The sequence below is a fragment of the Ochotona curzoniae genome, unplaced genomic scaffold (genome assembly GCF_017591425.1).
Source record: "Ochotona curzoniae isolate NIBS_2020 unplaced genomic scaffold, NIBS_Ocur_1.0 scaffold_4506, whole genome shotgun sequence".
In the NCBI taxonomy this organism is placed as follows: Eukaryota; Metazoa; Chordata; class Mammalia; order Lagomorpha; family Ochotonidae; genus Ochotona; species Ochotona curzoniae.
Window position 1 is genome coordinate 20,023,513 of NW_024467119.1, and position 22,243 is coordinate 20,045,755.

Sequence of the window (22,243 nt, forward strand, 5' to 3'; positions counted from 1 at the left end):
TTATAATACTGCTCTGAGCATTTGTATACAGATTTTTGTGTGAATGTGTATTTTCATGTATGCTGGATGTATGCCTCAGTGGAATTATTAGGTCATATTTACAACTGTATTTAATATTTTGAGGAAGTTTATTACTTCATATTGCACTTTTCATTCATTGACTATTTGGGTTGTTTCTTAAGTATTACGAGTAGAACTGATTTGCATGTTTTGTCTTCATTTCTCAATTCCTGGGTGGATTGCTGAGTTTTACAGTGTGCACATATGTTTAACTTTACAACAACTGCCTAATTGTTTTCAGAAGTAGCTGTCCTTTTGGGTTTTTTTCTGAGTTAGGTATTTCATTTTACTTTAATGATCTTTGCATAGTTGATTAGGACTCAAAGGGTCAAGGGCTACAGGAAAGTGGGTAAGACCATTGTTTCCACATTGTCTTTTTTCCATCCTGTGTCTGGGAAGCTGTGTCCTTTTGTAGTGCCACCAACAACATAGGAGAGTCTCAGTTGCTTTACGGTTTCCTCATTTCAGTCTGTGACAGCTGTATCTTGCCTGTTTCACTTCTCTCTTACACGATCTGTCTGTTCCTACAGTTGCCTCATTTTCCTACATCCTTAATTTAAGTTCAGATGTTTTAATTTTGATGTCCGAAGATCATTCTCACTTGTCTTCTGTGAATGATTAATTATTAAAAATGTACAATAGCTTTTAGAATTACAAATACTTTCTCATCATATAAAATTCTGATACTTGATTTGGTCCTCAAAAGTACAATTTTTAATAAGTCCAATAAAAACGGCCTCTTTCTAACAACCAAACAATAAAACATGCGTGTCTACTGCTTACCACCTTAGCAACAACAACACAAACACATATGTGCGCGTATACCCCCCTCCCCAACTTCTCATTATTGCTACTGTCCTGGTTCCAGTCACCTAAATTTCTGCTTACTTTAAAAAAGTCGCCCTATTCCATACCTCCCCTGAGAACCCTGTGGTCTTCCGCCTTTCTTGTAGAGTAAAGTCAAGTCTTACAAAGACTTCCATGACCCTCCTACCACCATCCTTCACTCTCCAGCCTTAGAACTTAGGCACCAGAGAAACAAAGATAAGGCTAGAGAATTTGAAATAGTTTGAAATGGTTAAGGGATGCTCCAAGAAAGTTTATTGTGCAGGATTGTATTCAGATGGGACCAAATCTGCCAGACTATACTCAGATGGAAACAGGCAAAGCTGGCAGAAAAGGTCTGAGTCAGATTTTTCAATATATAATAAATATATAAATATGCATTGCAAGCAAGAGGGGCTCTGCTAGTCCCATTTTCCACCTACTGGACACTCCTTTCACCCTAAAAGTCCTGTTAAGTGTCTTCTTCATGCGTTGGGAGAATAGGGAGCAATTTCTCTAGGATTCTCTATCATCCCACTGTCTCTTTGTCACAAAGCTGACTCCGAGCAACTCCCACTACTGGATGATCATGTGGCGATGCCCAAGTGAGCAGACCCCAGGTGTCCACGTAACCGCTCTTCCTTACTACGTGTTTTCCCCAGGTGTATTGTTCTTTTTGCTATTCTAGGATAAACCCAGCATGCTCTTGCTCCGGGACTTCAGCTCTTGCTCTTCCCGCTGCTTGACTAGCCTTCCATCACAGGCCTCGTGACTGTTCTCGCCGATTTGCTTCAGGTCTCTGCTCTGGGACCACTTCCTCCCTAACCATCCAGTGCACACCGAACCTCTCCCTGAACACCCAGTCTGCTTGGTGCTTCTTCAGAGCAAACAGTAATGCTGACGGTATTCCATCATATCCAGTTCAGTTTTTTTTTTTTAATTTTTTCATTGGAAAGGCGGATATACAGAGAGGAGAGACAGAGAGGAAGATCTTCCGTCCGATGATTCACTCCCCAAGTGAGCGCAATGGCCGATACTATGCCGATCCGAAGCCAGGAGCCTCTTCCGGGTCTCCCACACGGGTGCAGGTTCCCAAAGCGTTGGGCCGTCCTCGACTGCTTTCCCAGGCCACAGGCAGGGAGCTGGAAGGGAAGCGGGGCTGCCGGGATTAGAACTGGCGCCCATATGGGATCCCGGGCGTGCAAGGCGAGGACCTTTAACCACTTGCGCCACTGCGCCGGGCCCTCCAGTTCAGTTTTTAATTTACGTTATTAGCTGTCTCCTCCTACAAGAACATATTCTGTTTTGTTCATTGATATATGCTAGTACTTAAAATAATGCCTTACGCATTTTAAGGACTCAAATATTTGTAGAGTGAGTGAATAAAAAAAAAAAGCCACAGTTTAAAAAAATGGAAAAAGCAAGAATTGACAAAACCATTTGAGGATGAACAAAGCCAGAGTGACCTTGAGTTTCATCCAGTGCTTGTTATGTCTCTGCTAAATCGATCTTCGGTGAATCTGATACTTCTTGGGAGGCCAGAGACACAAATCCCAGCTATCTCATTCCTGTTAAACCAACAAGCCTGAGATTGAAAAGCCTTATCATTGAAACCTGACTTTGAAACGTGTTGAACTCTTCTTCCTCCATAACCCAATTCACCACATCCATTTTTTTAAATTTTATTTTTATTGGAAAGGCGGATATACAGAGAGGAGAGACAGAGAGGAAGATCTTCCATCCAATGATTCACTCCCCAAGTGAGCGCAACGGCCGATGTATGCCGATCTGAAGCCAGGAGCCTCTTCCGGGTCTCCCACGCGGGTGCAGGGTCCCAAAGCCCTGGGCCATCCTCGACTGCTTTCCCAGGCCACAGGCAGGGAGCTGGATGGGAAGTGGAGCTGCCGGGATTAGAACTGGCGCCCATATGGGATCCCAGGGCATGCAAGGCGAGGACCTTAACCACTGCGTCATTGCGGCAGGCCCACACCACATCCATTTTTAAATGATACTATTTCTGGGAGTCTTCTATTAGATTGATTAACCAGTAAGCTGGCAAGAGGTGCTGTTTGTTATGTTTTGTTTTAAAGATGTATTTATTTTTATTGGAAAGTCAGATTTTTACAGAGTGAAGCAGAGGCAGAGAGAAAGATCCTGCATCCACTAGTTCACTGCCCACGTAGCTGCAATGGTCAGAACTCGGCTGATCCCAAGCTTCCTCTGGGTCTCCCATGCAGGTGCATGGTCCCAAGGCTTTGGGTCGCCCTCCACTGCTTTCCCAGGCCACAGTCGGGATAGGAACCAGAGTCCATATAGGATCCCGGATGTGCAAGGCGAGGACTTTAGCCACCAGGCTACCATGCCAGGCCCCTGACAAGAGGTTTTAAGTTTTAGAGGTATTTGAAGAGTAAAAGGTAGATTTGTAAATGTGCGTATACTTTATGATAATTTGAAATGTTTCACTGAAGCGACAGGTACGGGAAAATCTGTAAGTATCTAGTTTTCTGAATTTTCACAAACTGAATCTTCAGTGGAATCAGAACCCAACTAGCATCTCAGCTGCCTCCGTGTACTCCACACTGCCCAGCACCCAGGATGAATACTATTCTGACTCCTTTTGCTGTTGATGTGTTTTGCCTGATTTTATACCTCATATGAATTACATCATTCAGTGCATACCTATTTGTCTATTCAAAATCTTATGAGATTTATCTACATTATTGCATATGCTTAGAGTTTGTTAAAATTTTATTGAACAGTTACGTCATAGCTTATGTGTTCTATCAATGGCCATTTTAGATGCATATCAGTCTGGGGCTATTGTGTAATACAGTATTATAAACATTCTCATGTTTGAGGTACATTTGAGTGAATATCCTAATGTATTTCATGGTTTTGATCATTAGTGAGTCATCAAAATCCAAGTTTTGATCTGGTCCATTAAGTTCCTAAGGGTGTTCAGTGCTGAATCAATATATTTACCTTATTTAAATTGCCTGATTTATATGAAAGCTGTAATTACAGACAGTGCCCAACTTTTGCCTCTGGAAGGGTCTCACCTATACCTAGTGTTATTAACTCGTTTTTTTTGGTTAAGCTTGCATAGTCATTTCTTTGATTAGATCTTAAGTGCTTTTTGGTGTTTTGTTTAGTCTCTTGTGTGTTCCAGCATCAGGAAAAGTACCTGAGATATGGTAAACCTGTTTAGAGAATGGTGGTAGCCATCACCATTGCCAGTAACTTACAGAGCAAGTCTCCTTAGTAGAGTGAACGGTCTTGCTATAGGAAAACCCAGGCTTTTATTCAACACTGTAAGCTCAGAGCTTAATGAACAAACATGCTCTGTGTGGTCAGAAAGAATTGCTGTGGCTTTACAAACCACTTGGAGATTTAAAGTGTTAACAGCAGTGATTCCAAAGGCATAGTGGGGGGGCCAGATATAAATAGCAGAAGACAAGTGGGGTAATGTGCCCATGCCAAGCTGGGGGTGTTTATAAAAAGAAAAGCATTCCCTTCTCAGCTCTCACTGTCAACAACATCCCCGTCCTGAAGACACACGCTCACCATAGCTGAGACGGGGCAGTCATTTTGAGACCTAGCATCATTTAAACCTCCTTCCAAGACACAAAAGCCAGGTAAACATTTTGACTTATTTACATTCAGATTACAGAAAGAAGCCAAGAAATGTCAGGGAAACCTCACTCCGGGTCTCTTTTGCAGCATACTGCCTCGTGACAGGTATTTGTGAAGTATTACATTCTAAATCTCTTTTGGAGAGATAAGGTCAGCGCAAAACTGGCATTTGGCACTTCATTTCGATGTCTTTAGTGAGAAGGAAAATGGGCCAAAGTGCCTACAAACGGGAAGGTTTTCTCCCTTTCCCTGTGCTGTTCTTTCCCATTTTTGGAATCTAGAACATGGTGATGGAAGGATAAAATAGAGGTTCCCTTTAGTTCCAGTAATGTCAGCTTTGTTGGAGATATGTGGAAGTAACCTTTGTAATCTCTAACTCGGTTGTTGCTAGCTTGGAGATTGTCCCTGCCTTTGCGGGCCTCTTAGCCTCCTGTTTACCCCTTTCCATATCATGAGGAGTGGAATGAGTCTCAGGCGTACAGCCAGTAGAGTTGTATAATCTTATTGAAAGCGCTGCCCACCCAGTTCCTTCTCATTCTCAATCCTGCCTTCAGGAACTTCTGTAAGTCTCTTATTTTATCCTTATGCTTCTTTTGATGGTGAATATTTGAGGGAAGAAGACCAGTTCTAATGAAACGCTGTTACCAGCCTCACTATTTGCATACCAAATGGGAACGCCTTAGTTTGCGTAGACAATATAGAAATGGGTAATATGTTTAGTGGGCAAATTCCTGGATAATTTTTAGATTCTGAGTGCTAAGGTATCAATCTAAGACTGCTGTTCTTTAGTTTGAATTTATTTCCTGTGCATACTGAGGGAACATTAAGATACAGAAAAATATGCCACCAGTAAGTGTGCTGGGTGAGAAGACGTGTGTCTGGAGGAACCTGGAAAATTTTTATGTTTTTTTGTTTTTTTGTTTAATTTGCTAAAGACAAATTGCTGCACTTCTCAGAGTTTTTGTATTCTTACCTGTAAAATCAGGGTGTTAGACCAGGACATTAAACAAAAGAACAGTTCCGGCCATCTGGAATTCATTGTTAATCACTTCCTGAATGTCACCATACCCACCTTAGGCCAGAGTGAAAGCACGTATGTATCATCCTACTGTATTCCTCCAACCCTCTTTTTGAAGTCAGCTAATGCGCAATTTCTTCCTTTTATTCTAGAAGAGAAAAATGAAGACGGGACATTTTGGAGTAGTCACCATGCTGTTGGCAACCGTGATTCTAATGGACGTCTTCCAGGTAATGCTAGGAATGGGAAGCATGTGGCCATTGGAATGGAAACTCTAGATTTCACATTGCCTGAACATGTCTGTGGATAGACGGTGGAAACGAGAGCAGATAGAGTAGGGAAATGAATTTATCCTAAGTGCTACGCTTTATTTTAGAGATGTAATATGTGTTAATTGTAGAAAGCTCAAATTCAAATTAAGTTAGAAAAGTGAAAAAATATCTGTAGTCTCTGCTCTCAGAAGGATTTTCTAATAACCACTTTCTTATATTTAGTCTTTTATTTACGCTGTTTGTAGTGGTGAAAATAAAATTAAAAAGAAAATTTGCTTTAATGCAGAAATATTTGAAATGTGCATAACTTCTTAAATATGCATTTCCATGAACTTTTTAAAGACATTTCTTTAATAATAAATTCATTTTATTTTTGATGATGCTGACATTTCTTGTACATGGGTTTCAATTTTTGTAAACCAAAATAATTCTATTTTTTCCACAGAGTTTTTGAAGTACCTTTGTATAAGATCTTTCGTCTTTTTTCTGTTTGGGGGTATTTAATTGACAAAAATGGATTTATATAGTTTTTTTTTTTCTTTTTTTAAGTTAATGGAATGCCACATGTTCTCCATGTCATTAAATATATAGAAAATATCATGAGGTTTTCTTCATATAAAATAATGATGCATTTTTGCTACATGATTTTTATTAAATAATATGATAGTTTTCTGATATTCAGTATTTTCCTACTGCTAGACAATCTTTGAGTTTATTTGCAATTGAATGTTTAAGTGCTTTTACTTTGTACTTAAAGATTTTATTATTTTGAATATTACAGAGAAAAGATCTTACATTTACTGATTCATTTTCCTGGTGGCCACAATGGCAGCACTGGGCCGGGCCAAAGTCAGGAGCCAGCTGCTTCCTCCAGGTGTCTCAGTGGGTGGCAGGGGCCCAAACACCTGTGTCATCTTCTTGGGCTTTTTCCAAGTGTTAACCAGGCTCTGGGTTGGAAGTGGAGCAACAGAGGCATGAACTGGTACCTGTGTAGGATGCTAGTGTTCCAGGCAGTAACTGACAACTCCAGATCCTGAATCTCTATGTATCCAGTAACATATGAGATGGCTATCCCTTGATTCCCCCCAACATTACTACTTGCCATACAACTACTAGGAAAATATTTATGTTTTTATTTTGAATGTCTAAAGAATCTTAAATTATTAATGTTTCATCCATTTTAAAATTTAATATCCTGATTTGTTATATATAGAATATTATATATTCAGTTGCCTATACCAGTGTATAGTTTGTGCATAATAAAAATTTAATGCTTTTCCTTAAAAAGATAGGTGTTGACACATTAAGTTTTGTTTAATTTCTGTCCATTTATTTGAAAGAAAAAAATCTTTAATCCTCTAATTCACTCCCCGAATAGCTGTGATAGCTGGGTCCTGGGCCAGTTTGCAGCCAGGAGCCTGGAAGTCCATCCATTCTCCACTGAGTGGCAGCGGCTTGGGTGTTGTGGCCCTCACCTCCTGCCTCCCTGGGCGTACGTTAGTGGGACGCAAGCATTGCAGGTGCAACTTGGATTCTAACCGGCAGACATCCAGGCGTCATCTTACCTAGTGTGCCAGATGCCCTCACCCAAAATTTGCCATTTGTTTTAAAGATTTATTTATTTTTTATTGGAAAGGCGGATATACAGAGAGGAGAGACAGAGAGGAAGATCTTCCGTCCGATGATTCACTCCCCAAGTGAGCGCAACGGTCGATGCTATGCCAATCCGAAGCCTCTTCCGGGTCTCCCGTGCGCCCATATGGGATCCCGGGCGTGCAAAGTGAGGACCTTAACCACTGCGCCACCGCGCCGGGCCCAAAATTTGCCATTTTGAAGTGTACGTTTCTATAGCTGTTAGTAAATTCATTAAGTAAAATAATCATCACGATAATCACCACCTTTGTATCAGGCCTTTTCTCTGTTTTCTGTATGTAAATGAATTTATATTCACATACAGAATTTGCATATGTAAATGATTTGCATATTGCTTTTTTCTTCCTATTTTAAGTTACTGCTCTGCCCCATGTTTCTCCATGACATTAAACATAGGGTTCTATCACCCAAAAAGAAGCCGTATAACTATTAGCAGTCAGCCCCAATACCCTTTCCACATGTTTTGGTAACCCCTAATCTCTTTTCTGTCTTTTTGGATTTGCCTCCTTGAGGCAATTAATCTGAATGAAACTTATAATAAATGGTCTGTTGTATCAGGTTTCTTCCACTTAGTATCATGCCTTCAGAGTTCATCCATGTTGTAGCATCTATTCGTACTTCACTCTTTTTATGCTGAAACAATACTCCAGTGTATGTGCCAGATTGTATTTATCCCTTCAGCAGCTAATGGACAATTTGTCTCACTTCATGGCTGTCAGGTGTAGTGCTCATGTGAGCACTGGGTACAGGTTTTTGGGTGAACATTCAAGTGCACTTCAAAAGTAGAACATGGAAATCAAAGATAGTTTTGTTTTGGAGTGAGTTTCTTAAAATCGATGTATAGTTTTTTCATGACAAACATTTCAGTGAACTTTTGCAAGGTCATTCATATGTATGAAAATTAATTTGAGAAGCTATGCTTTATGATATATGATAATGGAAGTACCTGTTGTCAGGAATATATTGCACTTCTGTTGGGTGTATACCAAGGAGTCAATTGCCAAGTAATATGATATCTTCTTATTCAGCTCTCTTTAAAAATAATTGTGGGGCCCGGCGCGATGGCGCAAGTGGTTAAAGGTCCTCGCCTTGCACGCCCGGGATCCCATATGGGCGCCAGTTCTAATCCCGGCAGCCCCGCTTCCCTTCCAGCTCCCTGCCTGTGGCCCGGGAAGGCAGTCGAGGACGGCCCAAAGCTTTGGGACCCTGTACCCGCGTGGGAGACCCGGAAGAGGCTCCTGGCTTCGGATTGCGCTCACTTGGGGAGTGAATCATCGGACGGAAGATCTTCCTCTCTGTCTCTCCTCTCTGTATATCCGCCTTTCCAATGAAAAAATAATAAAAATAAATCTTTTAAAAAAAAAAAATAATTGTGTATTTCTTTGAAAGTGTTGTAGAGAGGGAAGGAGAGAGAGAGAGACCTACCTTCCATCCACTGATTAACTCCTTAGTTGACCATAGAGGCCAACACCTGGCCAGGCTGAAGCCAGAATCCATGTGCTTCATCTGGGTCTCCAATGTGGAAGGCAGGGATTCAAACACACTGCTTTTCCTAGGCTGTTATCAGGAGTTGGATCAGAAGTAGAGCGGCCAAGTGGCACCCATACAGGGTTTTGGATTATACGCTTTATCCACTGCACCCACAGTGCCAATCCTTATGTTTAAATTATCGTGGTACTGCCAAACCGTTTTCCACAGTGGATGCCGTAATAACATCCAACAGTGTATTCTCTGCACTCTTGTGGTGTTTTTGCCTTTTTATTATTATTAAGATTTATTTATTTTACTTGGAAAGTCAGGATTACAGAGACAGAGAGACAGAAAGATCTTCCACCCTTTAGTTCACTCCCTGAATGATTGTAATAGCCAGATCTGGTCTAGTCCGAAGCCAGGAGCTTTCTCCAGGTCTTCTGCATTCATGCAGGGGCTCAAGGACTTGGGCCATCTTCTGCTGCTTTCCCGCGCCATAAACAGCTGGATCAGGAAGTGGAGCAGCTGGGACACAAAGCACTGCAGGTCGAGGATGAGCCTGTTATGACACTGCACCAGACCATCATTTTTGCTTTTGTTTTTGTGCTATCATTATAGCCTTTCTAGTAGGTGTGAAATGTTTCATGGTTTTTAATTTGCACTTTATGTTTTGTTAGCAGCTGAATTTTAATGCCTTTGTTCTGTAGCTGTTCAAGCATATAACTGATTTCTCTCCTTGAACGTTGAAGTCATTTCAGCTGTTTTTGTAATAAATTTTTAGTAATTGAATTTCATCATTGTGGATTGTTGTTTCAGTGAATAAATCAGAGGACGAGAATGCAATCAGCTAATTCACTTAGTATTTTGTACCTGTTTCTTAATATCCATTGAGTTGTCCCTGAGTGGTGGTGGCATTTGTGAGCTTTGTCATTGCTCAAGGCACATGTTGTACAGAACACACAAATCAGCTGTAGTGTCTGGCCAGAAAGGCTTGATGTCTAAAATTAGACATGTGGAAGCTGATTAGCGGCTCGGGGAAGACAGGAACATACTGGATCAACTCTGACATAATGTGAGGAACGTGGGAGATGAGCTCAGGGTCTGATAACTTCTACCGTGTTGAAGTCTTGAAAGTAATTCAAGCATAAATACCCCCGTTGAACTGGGGTACATTCTGTGCTGCAGAGGAAAAGTGCATTTCCTGGCTAGGAGGCCGTGTGATTTGATCTTTGGAAGCTCACATTTCCACATCGAGAGACTGACCTACAAACCCAGGAGCGCAAGGGTCTCCGTGACCATTCCAGCAGAATACATTGTGGCTGGCCATCTAGGCAGTTTCTGATGCTGGCCCCACTTCCCTCGTTCGTAAAATAGCGTGAATAATTACTGCCCAACCCTTCATAAGAATTGTTATGAGGACAGAATTGAACTCTGTAAGAAGTACATAAAAGCACCTGATTGCCAAAGGTCATTATTGGAGCAGTCTAATTCTTTTTTTAAATATATCTATATATTTCTTATTTACTGCACTACTGTTTTGTAGATATAGGGATTCTTCTCTCCTCCCTCCCTGTCTTCTCCTCCCACTATTACTCCCCAAGTTATCACAGTAGTATGATTGCTTAGTAATAGTAAAGATTAACTTCCTAGTGTTTAAATGTGTCATGATGTGGTAAGCATAGGCAAAGGTAGAAAATCTAGTATCTTACTGTTTGGGTATTTTTATGTGTTTCAAAATGGGAGTCCTGCTTTTATTTAGGAGAAGAGATAATGTACTGCAATGTAACTTCCCAGTGCTAGTCTCCATTATACAGTTCACCTGTGAGAATATATGTATATACTTGATTATTTATTTCATGATTTACCTAAAGGCTGCCTTATATCAGAACATAAGATACTTGTCCTTTTGAGATTAGCTTATTTCATGAAGCATGATGATCTCCAGTTGGGACTGTTTTGTGAGCATTCTAATTTATTAAAAGTCACAAAACATTTTGGTTGAGAGTATACGACTAGGAGCCAAACTACCTAATTTAAAATCTCAATTCCAAGTGTCTCAATTTCCTCATCTTTTAAAAATGGATCTAATGATAGCCAGCTGACAAGGCGAGGCATTCACATGAAGCTCTCAGAGCTGGTGTACAGGAAGAACTTGAAGTGGCTGACAGGCCTTGGTGATGGAGTAGCCATGGAAAGTGACTGAGAAGGAGTTCTACAGAAAGACTGCACAGACAGAAAGGTGATCGGAATTAGGAGCAGGTGGTTGTTGTTATGGTTGGCAGTGACATCCCCAGCTTGGGGTTAGCTCTGCTAATACACCAGTCTGGCACTTACAGGACAGATGGAAGAATTAAGATGATAATTGGAACTGTGTCCAGGGATAGAACTCCAAGTTAGAAAATAAATAGCCTTGGGAAACACTAATGTTTAGTAGCCAGCTAGAATATTTTAAATATGCAAGACTCCAAGAAAAAAAAATGCCCATTTAGTGAGAGCTTCCTGGGTAGATGAATGGTGGTGACCTGAGAAGAAGGTGGGTAGTCAAGTAGACTTGACAAAGATACTTTTCTCTTTCAAAATGTCTGGTTGCTGGAGCCGGCATTATGGTACAGTGGGTTCGCTGTTGCCTGTGATGCCAGTGTGCCATATTAGTGCTAGTTTGACTTCTAGCTTCTCCACTTCTGCTCCAGTTCTCTGCTGATGCACCTGGGAAAGTAGTAGAAAATGGCAAAAGACAAACAAAAAACCCCAAGGTTAAGAAATGTCAAGAAACTTCACCATATTTAATTAGCAGCTGGTTAGCAACAAATAAAATTTGAACACACATCCTCCTGACTTCAAATTAGTGTTAATTGGGGCCCAAGCTGTGGCACAGTAGGTTAACTTGCTACCCGTAGTGTCAGCATCCCATATGGACACCAGTTCAAGTCCTGGCTGCTCCACTTCCTGCTCATGGCCTGGGAAAGCAACAGAAGATGTCCTAAGTTCTTGGGCCCCTGAACCCACATGGGAAACCTGGTTGAAACACCTGTTTCCTGGTTTTGGCTGGCCCAGGTCTGTCTATGGAAGCCATTTGGTGAGCAGGTCAGTGGATGGGAGGTCTCTCTGTGTCTCTCCTTCTCTTTCCGTTGTTCTGCATTTCAAACAAATCTTTAAAAACTAATAATAGGGTCCAGTGCAATAACATTGTGGTTAAAGTCCTCACCTTGCATATGCCAGGATCCCATATGGTTGCCGGTTCTAATCCCAGCAGCCCTGCTTCCCATCCAGCTCCCTGCTTGTGCCCTGGGAAGGTAGTCAAGGATGGCCAAAGCCTTGGGACCTTGCACCTGCGTGGAAGACCTGGCTTCTGGTTTCAGATTGGCTCAGCTCCAGCTGTTGCAGCCACTTGGGGAATGAACCATCAGATGGAAGATCTTCCTCTGTCTCTCCTCCTCTCTGTATATCTGCCTTTCCAATAAAAATAATAAATAAATCTTTAAAAAAAGAAATAAAAATAATAATAAAAGAAACTGTCCTGTAACTTTTTTTTTCTTTTGCTTTTTAAAGAATTATTTATTTGAAGGGCAGAGTGACAGAGAGAAGGAGGATGGGATGAAAGCAAGAACGAATGAGAGTTTTAGCAAGAAAGATAGGTATCTTTTCCTTTTGCTGGTTCACCTTCCAAACAGCTGGGGCTGACACCGGGCCAGGTGGAAGTAAGGCACCTAGAATTCCATGGGGTCTCATACATGGGCCCAGGCACTCTGGCCATCTCTGCTGTTTTCCCAGACGCGTTAGCATACAGCATGGTCAGAAGCGGAGCAGCCAGGACATGATCTGGTGCTCATATGAGATTCAGGCATTGGCTTTGCCTGCTGCACCGTGGCACCAGCCCCACCAGCCCCACCAGCCCCACCAGCCCCACCAGCCCCACCAGCCCCACCAGCCCCACCAGCCCCACCAGCCCCACCAGCCTCACCAGCCCCACCAGCCCCACCAGCCCCACCAGCCCCACCAGCCCCACCAGCCCCACCAGCCTGCTTCTTAAGCTGTGTGAACATGTGTATAACTTCGAGATGCAGTTAGGGCTTTTCTATTGCATGTGATGGAAACAATTCAAACTAACTTCAGCAAACAGGAGATTCATTGATCCTTAATGTGGAATAAAATAGAGCTTCTAGGTGCTGCTAGACCAAAGCACTCAGACAGGTCTCTCAGGGCCTCATGTTGTTCCCTGCTTCTCAGCCCTGGCTGCCCTTCTCTCTTGCTGTATTTTTAGGAAGCATTCTCCAGTGGACTAAACTGATAACCTGGGAATTCCAAGCCTATGTTATCCTTAGAGTTTAAGGTTTTAAAGGAAAAAAGACTCATCCCCGTCCCATCTACCTGGGAGTGCTTGGATTGCTAGACACGGCCACCTGCTTATCCTTTGAGCTATTGGCACAAAATCAGTACTACCCAAGCCATGTGGAAAAGGGAAGGGGCTATTTGCCATTCTGTGTTTATCATGGGTAGTATGTTACACTTGGTATTTCAAATTCACCAACAGCCTTGAGGGTTTGAAGAGCTGTAACTAGGAATACTGCTCAAGGCCAAGACTGCCACAGAGATCTTAATTTTCATGCTCATTGTTCTTCTGCAGTACAGTTTTAAGATAAATGAGCTACAGGCACAGTCCTCACCCACCAATATTTACTCTTTCATTCAAATATGTCACTACCAAAAATGATCAGTAGCAATGGAATATACTTCCTATGTCAAAAACATAACTAAGGTGGATAATCCAAGTAAGGAGAATTTCTTGGCAGGGGAGTAGGGGGCGGGTGTAACAATGTCAGAGAAAGTGATATGCAGAAAACATGGTATTTCAAGAATATTGATTTCCTTTCTCTTTAAGGTGAAGGCTCAAGTGTTAGACATGGCAGATGATGCATTTGATGATGAATACCGGAAGTGTGCTGACAGGATGGAAATCAAATACGTTCCCCAGCTGCTCAAGGAGGAGAAGGCAAACCAGCAGGTCCTAGAAAGTGTGTGGGAAAGTGCAAAAGTCAAGTGGGAAACCCGGAAGTCCCAGGTCTTTGTTCCTGTGAATTTCAAGGACAACCATGGCATAGCTCTGGTGGCATATCTCTCAGAAGCTCAGGAGCAAACCCCCTTTCACCATCTCTTCAATGAGGCCGTGCGTACAGCGGGGCAGTCTCGGAAAGATTATATCTATGGCTTCCAGTTCAAAGCTTTTCATTTTTATCTGACCAAAGCTCTGCAGTTGCTGAGAAGACCCTGTGAAGAGAGTTACAAAAACGTGATGTATTCAAGCCAGGAGACCTCGTTTACATTTAAAGGGCTAAACCAAGCCAGACTGGGCAGTTTCACGTTGGCACATTCAACCAAACCGCAAGCTGCAGCTAACAGTGTTGTGTTGACCATCAACACATGCTTTGCAGTTGATGTTGAAAAACTTGTTGATCAAAAAAGTGATAAAACTTTTTTAATACCTATGAATGAGCTTTTTGAAGTGTCGAAGGAGGAGAACAGCAGTAACCTCGTCCTTCAGAGCACGAACAAGACCTGCAGCCATTTTGAGTGTGCGTTTCTAGGTGGTGAGTACTTCCGTTCTTCTGTCTGTGCTGGTGTGGGAAGAAGGGAAGACAGGTGAGGTGGGGAGAATGAGTGGTGTTTAAAAAATAACATTGGTGGTTTACAATCTAGCCCTTTTCATGCTGTTTAATTTTATCATAATAATAGATTTAGAGTATTATTAAACATTTTAAGAGGAATCATTATTATAGGACATTAGTTTACAGCCAGAGGCAATTTTGCCCCACAAGGTCATTTGACATTGCTCAGAAATATTTTTTAACTGTCACAACAAGGGGACAATGAGGGGTTGATGCTGGCATGTAATAGGAAGATAGACGCCACAAACACTGCTAACCGTTACAAGGGACAGTCCCTATAACAAAAAGTTGTGGAGCCCAAAGTGTCAGTAACGCTCTTGTTGAGAAATCTTACTGTGAAGTTATAATGAAAAGCAGCAATCCCCTGTCCTGCTTACCCCTAGGTGCCACCCTTCATTGGCATTCACGTTTAACTTTTAGCTGTGATTTTTAGTCATTTGCTATAATTCGCTTTTAGGTGAAAATCATGTTCAGTATGTTTTCTTGATTTATAGACATTACCCATTGACTACCCACTATAGAGATTGAGCATTTATAAGTAAAATTTTTTCCTTTAAAATTTTTTAAAAATGTATTTATTTTATAGAATAGTTTCATAGAATCAGGGATTTCTTTCCCTGCCCTTCCCAAATTCCCTCCATCTACTGATTTAGTCCTTCAAATTAGTCATAAGTCCATCTATTCTGGGATTTAAGTGTTTCCTGATGTTGTAGATATGGACAAGTCCAGTATCCAGAAAGTCCAGTATCTTGTTGTCAAAATATATTTAATGGTTTCAGTAAGTCCATTTGCTCTAATGTCTACGTGAGATCTGTTGTTTCCTTGCTGAGTTTCTTTCTCATTAATCTGTCCTTTGAGGTTAATGGAGTGTTAAGATCCTCCACTTTTACTGTTTCTGGATATGTTTCTCCCTTTAAATCTATTAATATTTGTTTCACATAGCTACGTGCCCTGGCATTTGGTGCACATGCATTTGATATGGTGATCTTTTCTTGCTGGATGGATCCTTTGATCATTATATAGTGTCCTTCTTCATCTCTTTCAATGTTTTTTACATCAAAGTCTGTTTTATCTGATATAAGAATGGCTAAATCAGCTCATTTTACCCTCCCATACCTTGGAATATCTTTTTATACCTTTCACTTTCAGTTTCTGCATGTCTTTGTTGGTGAGGTGTATCTCCTATACATAAGAGATAGATCAGTTTTGTTTTTTTATCCCGTCTGCTTATCTATGATGTTTGTTTGATTAAGCTTAAGCTGTTTGCATTCAGGATTAATACTGATAGGTGGCAATTTGGTTCTGTCATTTTAGGAATGGGTCATTCATAGTTTGATTTAGTCTTTTGTCATTTTACTGGGACATTGTCCACACTTGCCTTTAGTTTTGGTAGGTGCTATTCCTTTCTCTGTCAATAGGACATCTTTAAGTATCATTTGGAGGGCAGGTCTGGAAGAGACACATTCTTTTAACTTTACTGTGAGAGAATTTTATTTCATTTTCAAAGACAAAGGAAAACTTCACTAGGTATATTACTCTGGGTTGACAATTTTTTGCTTTTAGAATCTGGATATGTCACTCCATTCTCTTCTGGCTTGTAGAGTTTCCTCTGAGAGGTCAGCTATGAGTCTGATTGGGATACCTCTATAACTTAATTAATTTTTTAAATGAATATTTAAGGATGTTTTTCCTTATGTTTAATTGAAGAGAACTTGATTATCATGTGTCATGGCAATGATTGCTTTTGGTCAACCCTGTTGGGAGTTCTGTGGTCCTCCTGTATTTTGTTTCCCAATTCTTTCTCCATATAAGGGAAATTCATATTATTTCATTAAATACATTTGTAAACCCAGATTCTCTTTCTTTGTCTTTTGGAACTCCCGTAACTCTTAGATTCAGCCCTTTAATGGTGTCCCTTGATTGCTGAATGCTTTCTTAGCTTGATTTAGTTCTTCTTCCAGCTTTTTGTTTCCCCATTGTGACAAGAGATATCTTCCAATTCTGAGATTCTTTCTTCTTTTTCATTTTGTTATTGAGGCTTTTCACTGAATTTCTAATTTGCTGCATGTGTTCTTCATTTCTAGTGTGTTGGCTTTGATTTGATTCATTAGTGCTACTTCCTGTTAGCATATTCCTTAAATTCCTCGAATTCCTATATGTGCTTCTTGTTGTTAAGAAGCTTTATAATAAATTTTTAAAAAATTTTTTATCCCCCATTTTCTTAATGTCTTCCTCAGTTAACTCTGAAATTGACAGAGGCTTTTGCTCCTTTGTGAGGAAGGTGTCTGTAATATGAATTGTGCCTTTGTTTTTTGTTTGTTTTTGCTCTTGGTCACTACAATTCTGAATAGCAGATTCTCCTCAGGGATGGTTTTTAAGGTCTACAGGTTGGTTTTATTGACTGTTTAGTACATGATTCCCTATCTGTGTCCAGCAAGTTTCAGTTCCAGGCTTTCATGCTAGACGTCCTCCATGGTCTCTGTAGCTCCAGCTCCTGCCTCACCACTCTTCACTCCCTGTGATCCCATGCTGTGACCATACCGTTGCCTGCACAGCCTTTCTCCCCCTCCTGATTTGAGCAGTACCTAGGATTAGGGAGACACCAGTTATCCTAAATCACAGGGTTGTCAGCATTTCTGGTCTTGCCATAACCTGCTGGCCATTAGGTCTGAGGGCCACCTGAACCTATTTTGGGTAGAACCTGTAGGATGCCAAGTCAGTGCTGTTTTCCCTGTAGGACCAGTGCAATGGGCTGAGTTGGAAGTTAGTTCACTCCTGGCTTAGCGCATGTGCAACTAACTTTTGTTCCTCCAGCCCCACAGCCTTCTCTGTACACTAAATGGCACCAGATGTGGCACTAGTGGGGACCTGAGCTGTGAAATTCACCCTGTTCCTGCACCCACCTGCTAAGGCTCTCCCACTCTGCTTATACTTGTGGTCGGATTAAGCAGATCAACAGGACAGACAATTCTATGCCTGAGTTCACCTCCTGAATTCAGTTCCTGGTGAATTCCCCCTCCCACCTGGCCATTTGTAGAGTTGTGATCGCGGATTGGTGTTGGGTGTCTGACCACTGCACCACCTCTTTGCTGTCTCCACTGCTTTCTCGTGTCCAAGGGTTTCCAGGTGTTCCTTTGCTGTTGGCCTGTCCTCTCCTGTTTGCTGGAATTACCCCCTCTCTGCTTCACCCTGGTTAATGCTTCTCCAATCTATTTAAACCTGTCCTCACCCTATTCGGAAATCTTTGCTGCTCCTATAGGTAAGATTTCTTATTTGTTTTCAGCTGTCAGTGATAGAAAACTTGATTAATATTTTTTTCTTTATTTAAAATTTTTAAAATTGGTTATAATTGGGAGGAATGCATACCCGTGTAGGCCTCTGATTAAGATGGAGGGGGTTGAGATGTGGAGGAAGGTGGGTGAGATAACTATTTCAGTTATTTTTTTCCTCCTATGCCAGCAGGGGAGGAAGCGGGGTGGGGCTGCTTGTTGCTGTCAGATAGCATCAGTACCTGGGGTGGGGGACAGTCATTTGATGACACCTTAGAGACCCTGATATGGGGAAGAATGTGTTAGAGTGTTACTTGAGTGATTTTGATAGTTCTGAAATGTTGTTGACTTCATTGCACGATGGTTGAGAAAATCTTTCTAAGCTTTCTTCGCTGATAGGTCCACCTCAGGGTTTCCACAACTTGCTGCAGACACTTTCTGCAAATCTTGGCCAGGATGGTTGTCCAACCTATTCTGCTTTCCATCCTCTGATGAGGCACTCGAAGTGCTCTGCTGGGCTAGATGAGCTGGTTATCATATCCCCTGTGTGCATCGGGGTATACTGTCCACTGCACAGGCATCAACACTGAGGAGGCCCAGTTCCAACACATGCACTCTAAAATCAGACCTTATATTTTGTAATTTTCCCTGAGGTAGGGTTTGAGTCCAGTGGTCTGTTGGGGAATCCCATAGGAAATGTTACCTGGGAGGCTTAAGACTTGTGCCTTGGGTGCACCATTTAGTGAAGGGTCAGGTCCAATTCTTCTTCCATACCAGCCAATACCCATACCAGTAGATGCAGCTGCCTGGTCAGTCCTGCCCTCCAGCCCCATTTTTCACACAAACCACCAAGTGCTGCAGCCTAACTCAGTCTAGCTCCCCACCAGGCCTGGTTCTCATGCACATTAGCAACTGCAGTCAAGTAGGGGTGACCCTTAGTAAGCCCCACCAGGTCTGCATGCAGTCACAATTTTTGCACATGCTTGCAGATGCTTCAGCCTAGTCCAGCCCAGCCTGCAGTCAGCCCTAGCTGTCATGAGAGCCAGTGGTTGCTGTGACCTGGCCGGGCCCAGCTCACACCCCATCCTGGCTCTTGCATGTGCCAGTGTGCACTGTGGACCAGCCCAGACTGACCCTGTCCCAGACCAAACCCACATGCATGCCAGTGAGTACTGCATCCTAGCCCAGCCCAGCTTGTCTTCAATCCAACTCTCACACTTACCAGTGATAGCTGTGGCCTAACAGGGGAGACCCCCAACTTCTCCTACCAGGCCTGCACCCAACTCTGATCTTGTACATGCTAATGGGTATTGCAGCCCAGCTTGTCATGGCCCATCCCCAGTCTTGGCACTCACCAGCGGGTATTGCAACCTGGCGTAGCCTGGTCTGCACTCAGCTCTGGCTCTTATGTTAACTGGTGGATGTGGTGGCCTAGCCTGGCCCAGCCTACTTCCTATTCTTGCTCTCTTGCATGCCAGTGGATGTGCAGCCTGGCTGATTGGTAATTTTATGAAATGAATCTAAAGATAGACTATGTAAAATTGGTGCTGTATTCCTAAGTAACTCAAATTCTTTCTGTTCCACCATCCTTAGCATGTTTCTCTCTCTACCCTATTTCCTTTGAAAATGGCTTCTGGTTTATGATCTGTAGCACTGATTCTCTGTAGTCTGGTGTGTTGATTCAAGTGTGGAGTGTGATTGTTGCAGCTGTTAACATTAATCCATATTCAAAACAAAACAGGGAGGGAAAGAAGATAACAGCCCAATCCTTCCAATTTTCATAAAAGTTTTCTCAGAAATCCCTTAACAGACTTCAGATTATACATCAGTGACTATGACAGCTTCTTGATCACTCATGGCTATAAGGAATGCTTAGATAGTATCTGTGTAATGTAAATATACAGTGGAGAGGGGAATTAGAAATGACTGTTGGTGCCAGCATTTAGCCTAGTGGTCCAGATGCCCACAATGCCATATTGGAGTGCTGATACTGAGTCCTCGTTCCACTCCTAATTCTAGCTTTCTACTTAGGCAAACCTTGGGCTCAAGATATGATGGCTCAAGTACTTGGGTCTCAGCCACCCACATGGAAGACCTGGGTTGGTTCCAGGCTCCTAGTTTCAGCCTGGCCCAGGACCAGCTGTTGTGGACATTTGGGGAAATAAACTTGCAGATGGGTGAACTCTCTCAGTGCTTCTCTGCTTTTTGAATGAAAAAAGAAGTGACAGAGAGGTAAACCAAACATACTTGTTAAGCACCTTTCTCCTGTAAAAACAGCCTGCTATTGTTCTTCTTCTAGCACTAGTCCATTAGTCTACTGAAGGTGGAGTTACAGCTGTGTCATTGTGTGCATTAAGCATAGACCTTGCTTGGTAAATACACCTGAGCTGGGAGGGTTGTGAATGAACTCTAAACACTGGGTGGAGATCAAGGCTCTCATCAAGCCTTCCTGAATGTGATGTGGTACTTCTGGGTGTTCTCTTATGTTCTGGAAAAACAGAATGATGTACAAATCATTTAAGATTCAAAAGAAAGTACATGGCTTGAGATAGAAACTAGGGAGACTGTCCCAGCCCACGTAATCTTGACTCTTGTACCAGAGCTGTTGTTCGGGACTAAAGAACAGTCCAGGACCTCTGAATATTTCTGTTGGGGACAGTATAACTGATCCTTTGCTGCTGCCAACCAGTATGCTGTACTGTCTGCTTCCATTCTACTGCAAAACTAAACTGCTGATGGGTTGGCTAATGGGAATGGTTGTCTTGTCTCAACCAAAAGTTAACTGCTGCTGGATCTGGCAGAGTGAACACGTGAAGACCTCAGAAATGAACTGGACTATCAGATCTTAAATCAGTGTAGCCAAGATGCTGTGAGACTAAAAAGCCAAAAACATAGTAGGAAAGTGGTGAAGAGACATCAACACCTCAGTGAGGGCCCAATCCACTTGTGACAGGAGCTGTGTGCATACTGAATTACCTGCAGTGGATAAGTGAAGGAAATTGTCACTGTCACGGTTACGCATTATACTGCTTGCTCTTACCTGATCTTGGAGTACCTCTTTAAATATTGTACTTTCAGCATCTTTTAATTCACCAGAGTGTTCATTTAAGTTGCATCTGAATAAGTCTCTGACTGCCTATCAACAAAATTGTGTTGAAAGCAAAGATGCTTCTTTGGCTCAGCAGCCATAACTTGGACTGTTCATAGCCAAAGCCATCTGGAGCCAACTTAGACGGTTCTCAGGAGCTCACTGTGGGCATGCATTTGCCTCCTTAGTTCTCTTACACCACCCTGGCATGAGTTGGCCATGGGTCAGAGGTGCACAACAATCGCTTTGTATCCACAAGCCTCCCCTGAACCCCTTTCCCGGGAAACTGAGGCTACTAAACTCAGTGTATACTAATTGTTTTCTTTTTTGTTGTTGTTCTACTAGTTTATTATTCTTCTTATTCTTCTTCTTATTATTATTATTTTATGATACAGTTTCATAGGCCCTGGGATTTCCCTTATGCATTCCCCAATTTGCTCCCCTCTTACTGAGTTCCCCTATATCATTACTATTGTATAGTTCTTCACAAACAGTCATATGTCCATCTTTGCAGGCATGAACAATAGCAGAGTCTCCAGCATCCTATTGTCAAGATATAGTTAACAGTTTCACTAAAAGTCCATCTTTGAACTGAAAGTAGAGATGCATATTGCATTGTATCCTCACATCTGGATATGATAGTCTCCATTACACAGCTACTGTACATCCACTTACATGAAAAGCCACAAAGCAAAATCAACCACAGGGAAAAAAAAAGAAATTAACAATGCCATGAAGTTAAATAACATGCTACTGAATAACTAATGTGTTGCTGAAGAAATAAAAATGATAATCAAGATCCTTCTTGAAGAAAATTATGCCACTGTACGATCTATGAGTCATTGAAGAATTTGATCAGAAGAAAGTATTTTAAAGTGATGAAACTAACAAAAAAATGAAAATCCAGGAGATATAGTTTCCGCTGATCTTTGGTGGTGAAATGTGTCTAATGTAGGCAACAAATGGGTTTTGTTTTTCAATCCAGCCTACTAATCTATGATGTTTGATTGAAGAGTTTAAGTCATTTACATTCAGGCTTAATATGAGTGGGTGGTAATTTGGTTCTGTCATTTTAGCAAAGGGTCGTTCATTGATTTAGTCTTCTTTGCTATTTTACTGGGATGTTCTTTACATTTGCCTTTGGTTTTGGTGGATGCTATTTCTCTGTCAAAAGAACATGTTTAAGTGTCATTTGGAGGGCAGGTTTGGAAGAGGAAAATTCTCTTAACTTTTCTTTACTGTGAAATAATTTTGTTTCATTTTCAAAGACAAAGGAAAGCTTTGCTGGGTAC

The 22,243-nt window shown here is 41.8% G+C and overlaps 1 protein-coding gene across 5 annotated transcripts in view; it reads left to right on the forward strand.

Annotated features, from left to right (window-relative positions):
• The first annotated feature begins 4,405 nt into the window (after positions 1–4,405).
• The window catches only part of ART3 (ADP-ribosyltransferase 3 (inactive)), a 37,157-nt gene continuing 19,319 nt past the window's right edge, over positions 4,406–22,243 (forward strand). For 2 of the 5 annotated variants that reach the window (XM_040966929.1, XM_040966931.1), the window contains exons 1-3: positions 4,415–4,520; positions 5,689–5,766; positions 13,811–14,516. In XM_040966929.1, the coding sequence (XP_040822863.1) occupies positions 5,698–5,766; positions 13,811–14,516 (775 nt within the window). In that variant the 5' untranslated portion in view covers positions 4,415–4,520; positions 5,689–5,697. Of the gene's footprint in view, positions 4,521–5,688; positions 5,767–13,810; positions 14,517–22,243 lie in introns of all 5 variants that reach the window. The other 3 variants (XM_040966926.1, XM_040966928.1, XM_040966927.1) reach the window with 3 other exon arrangements.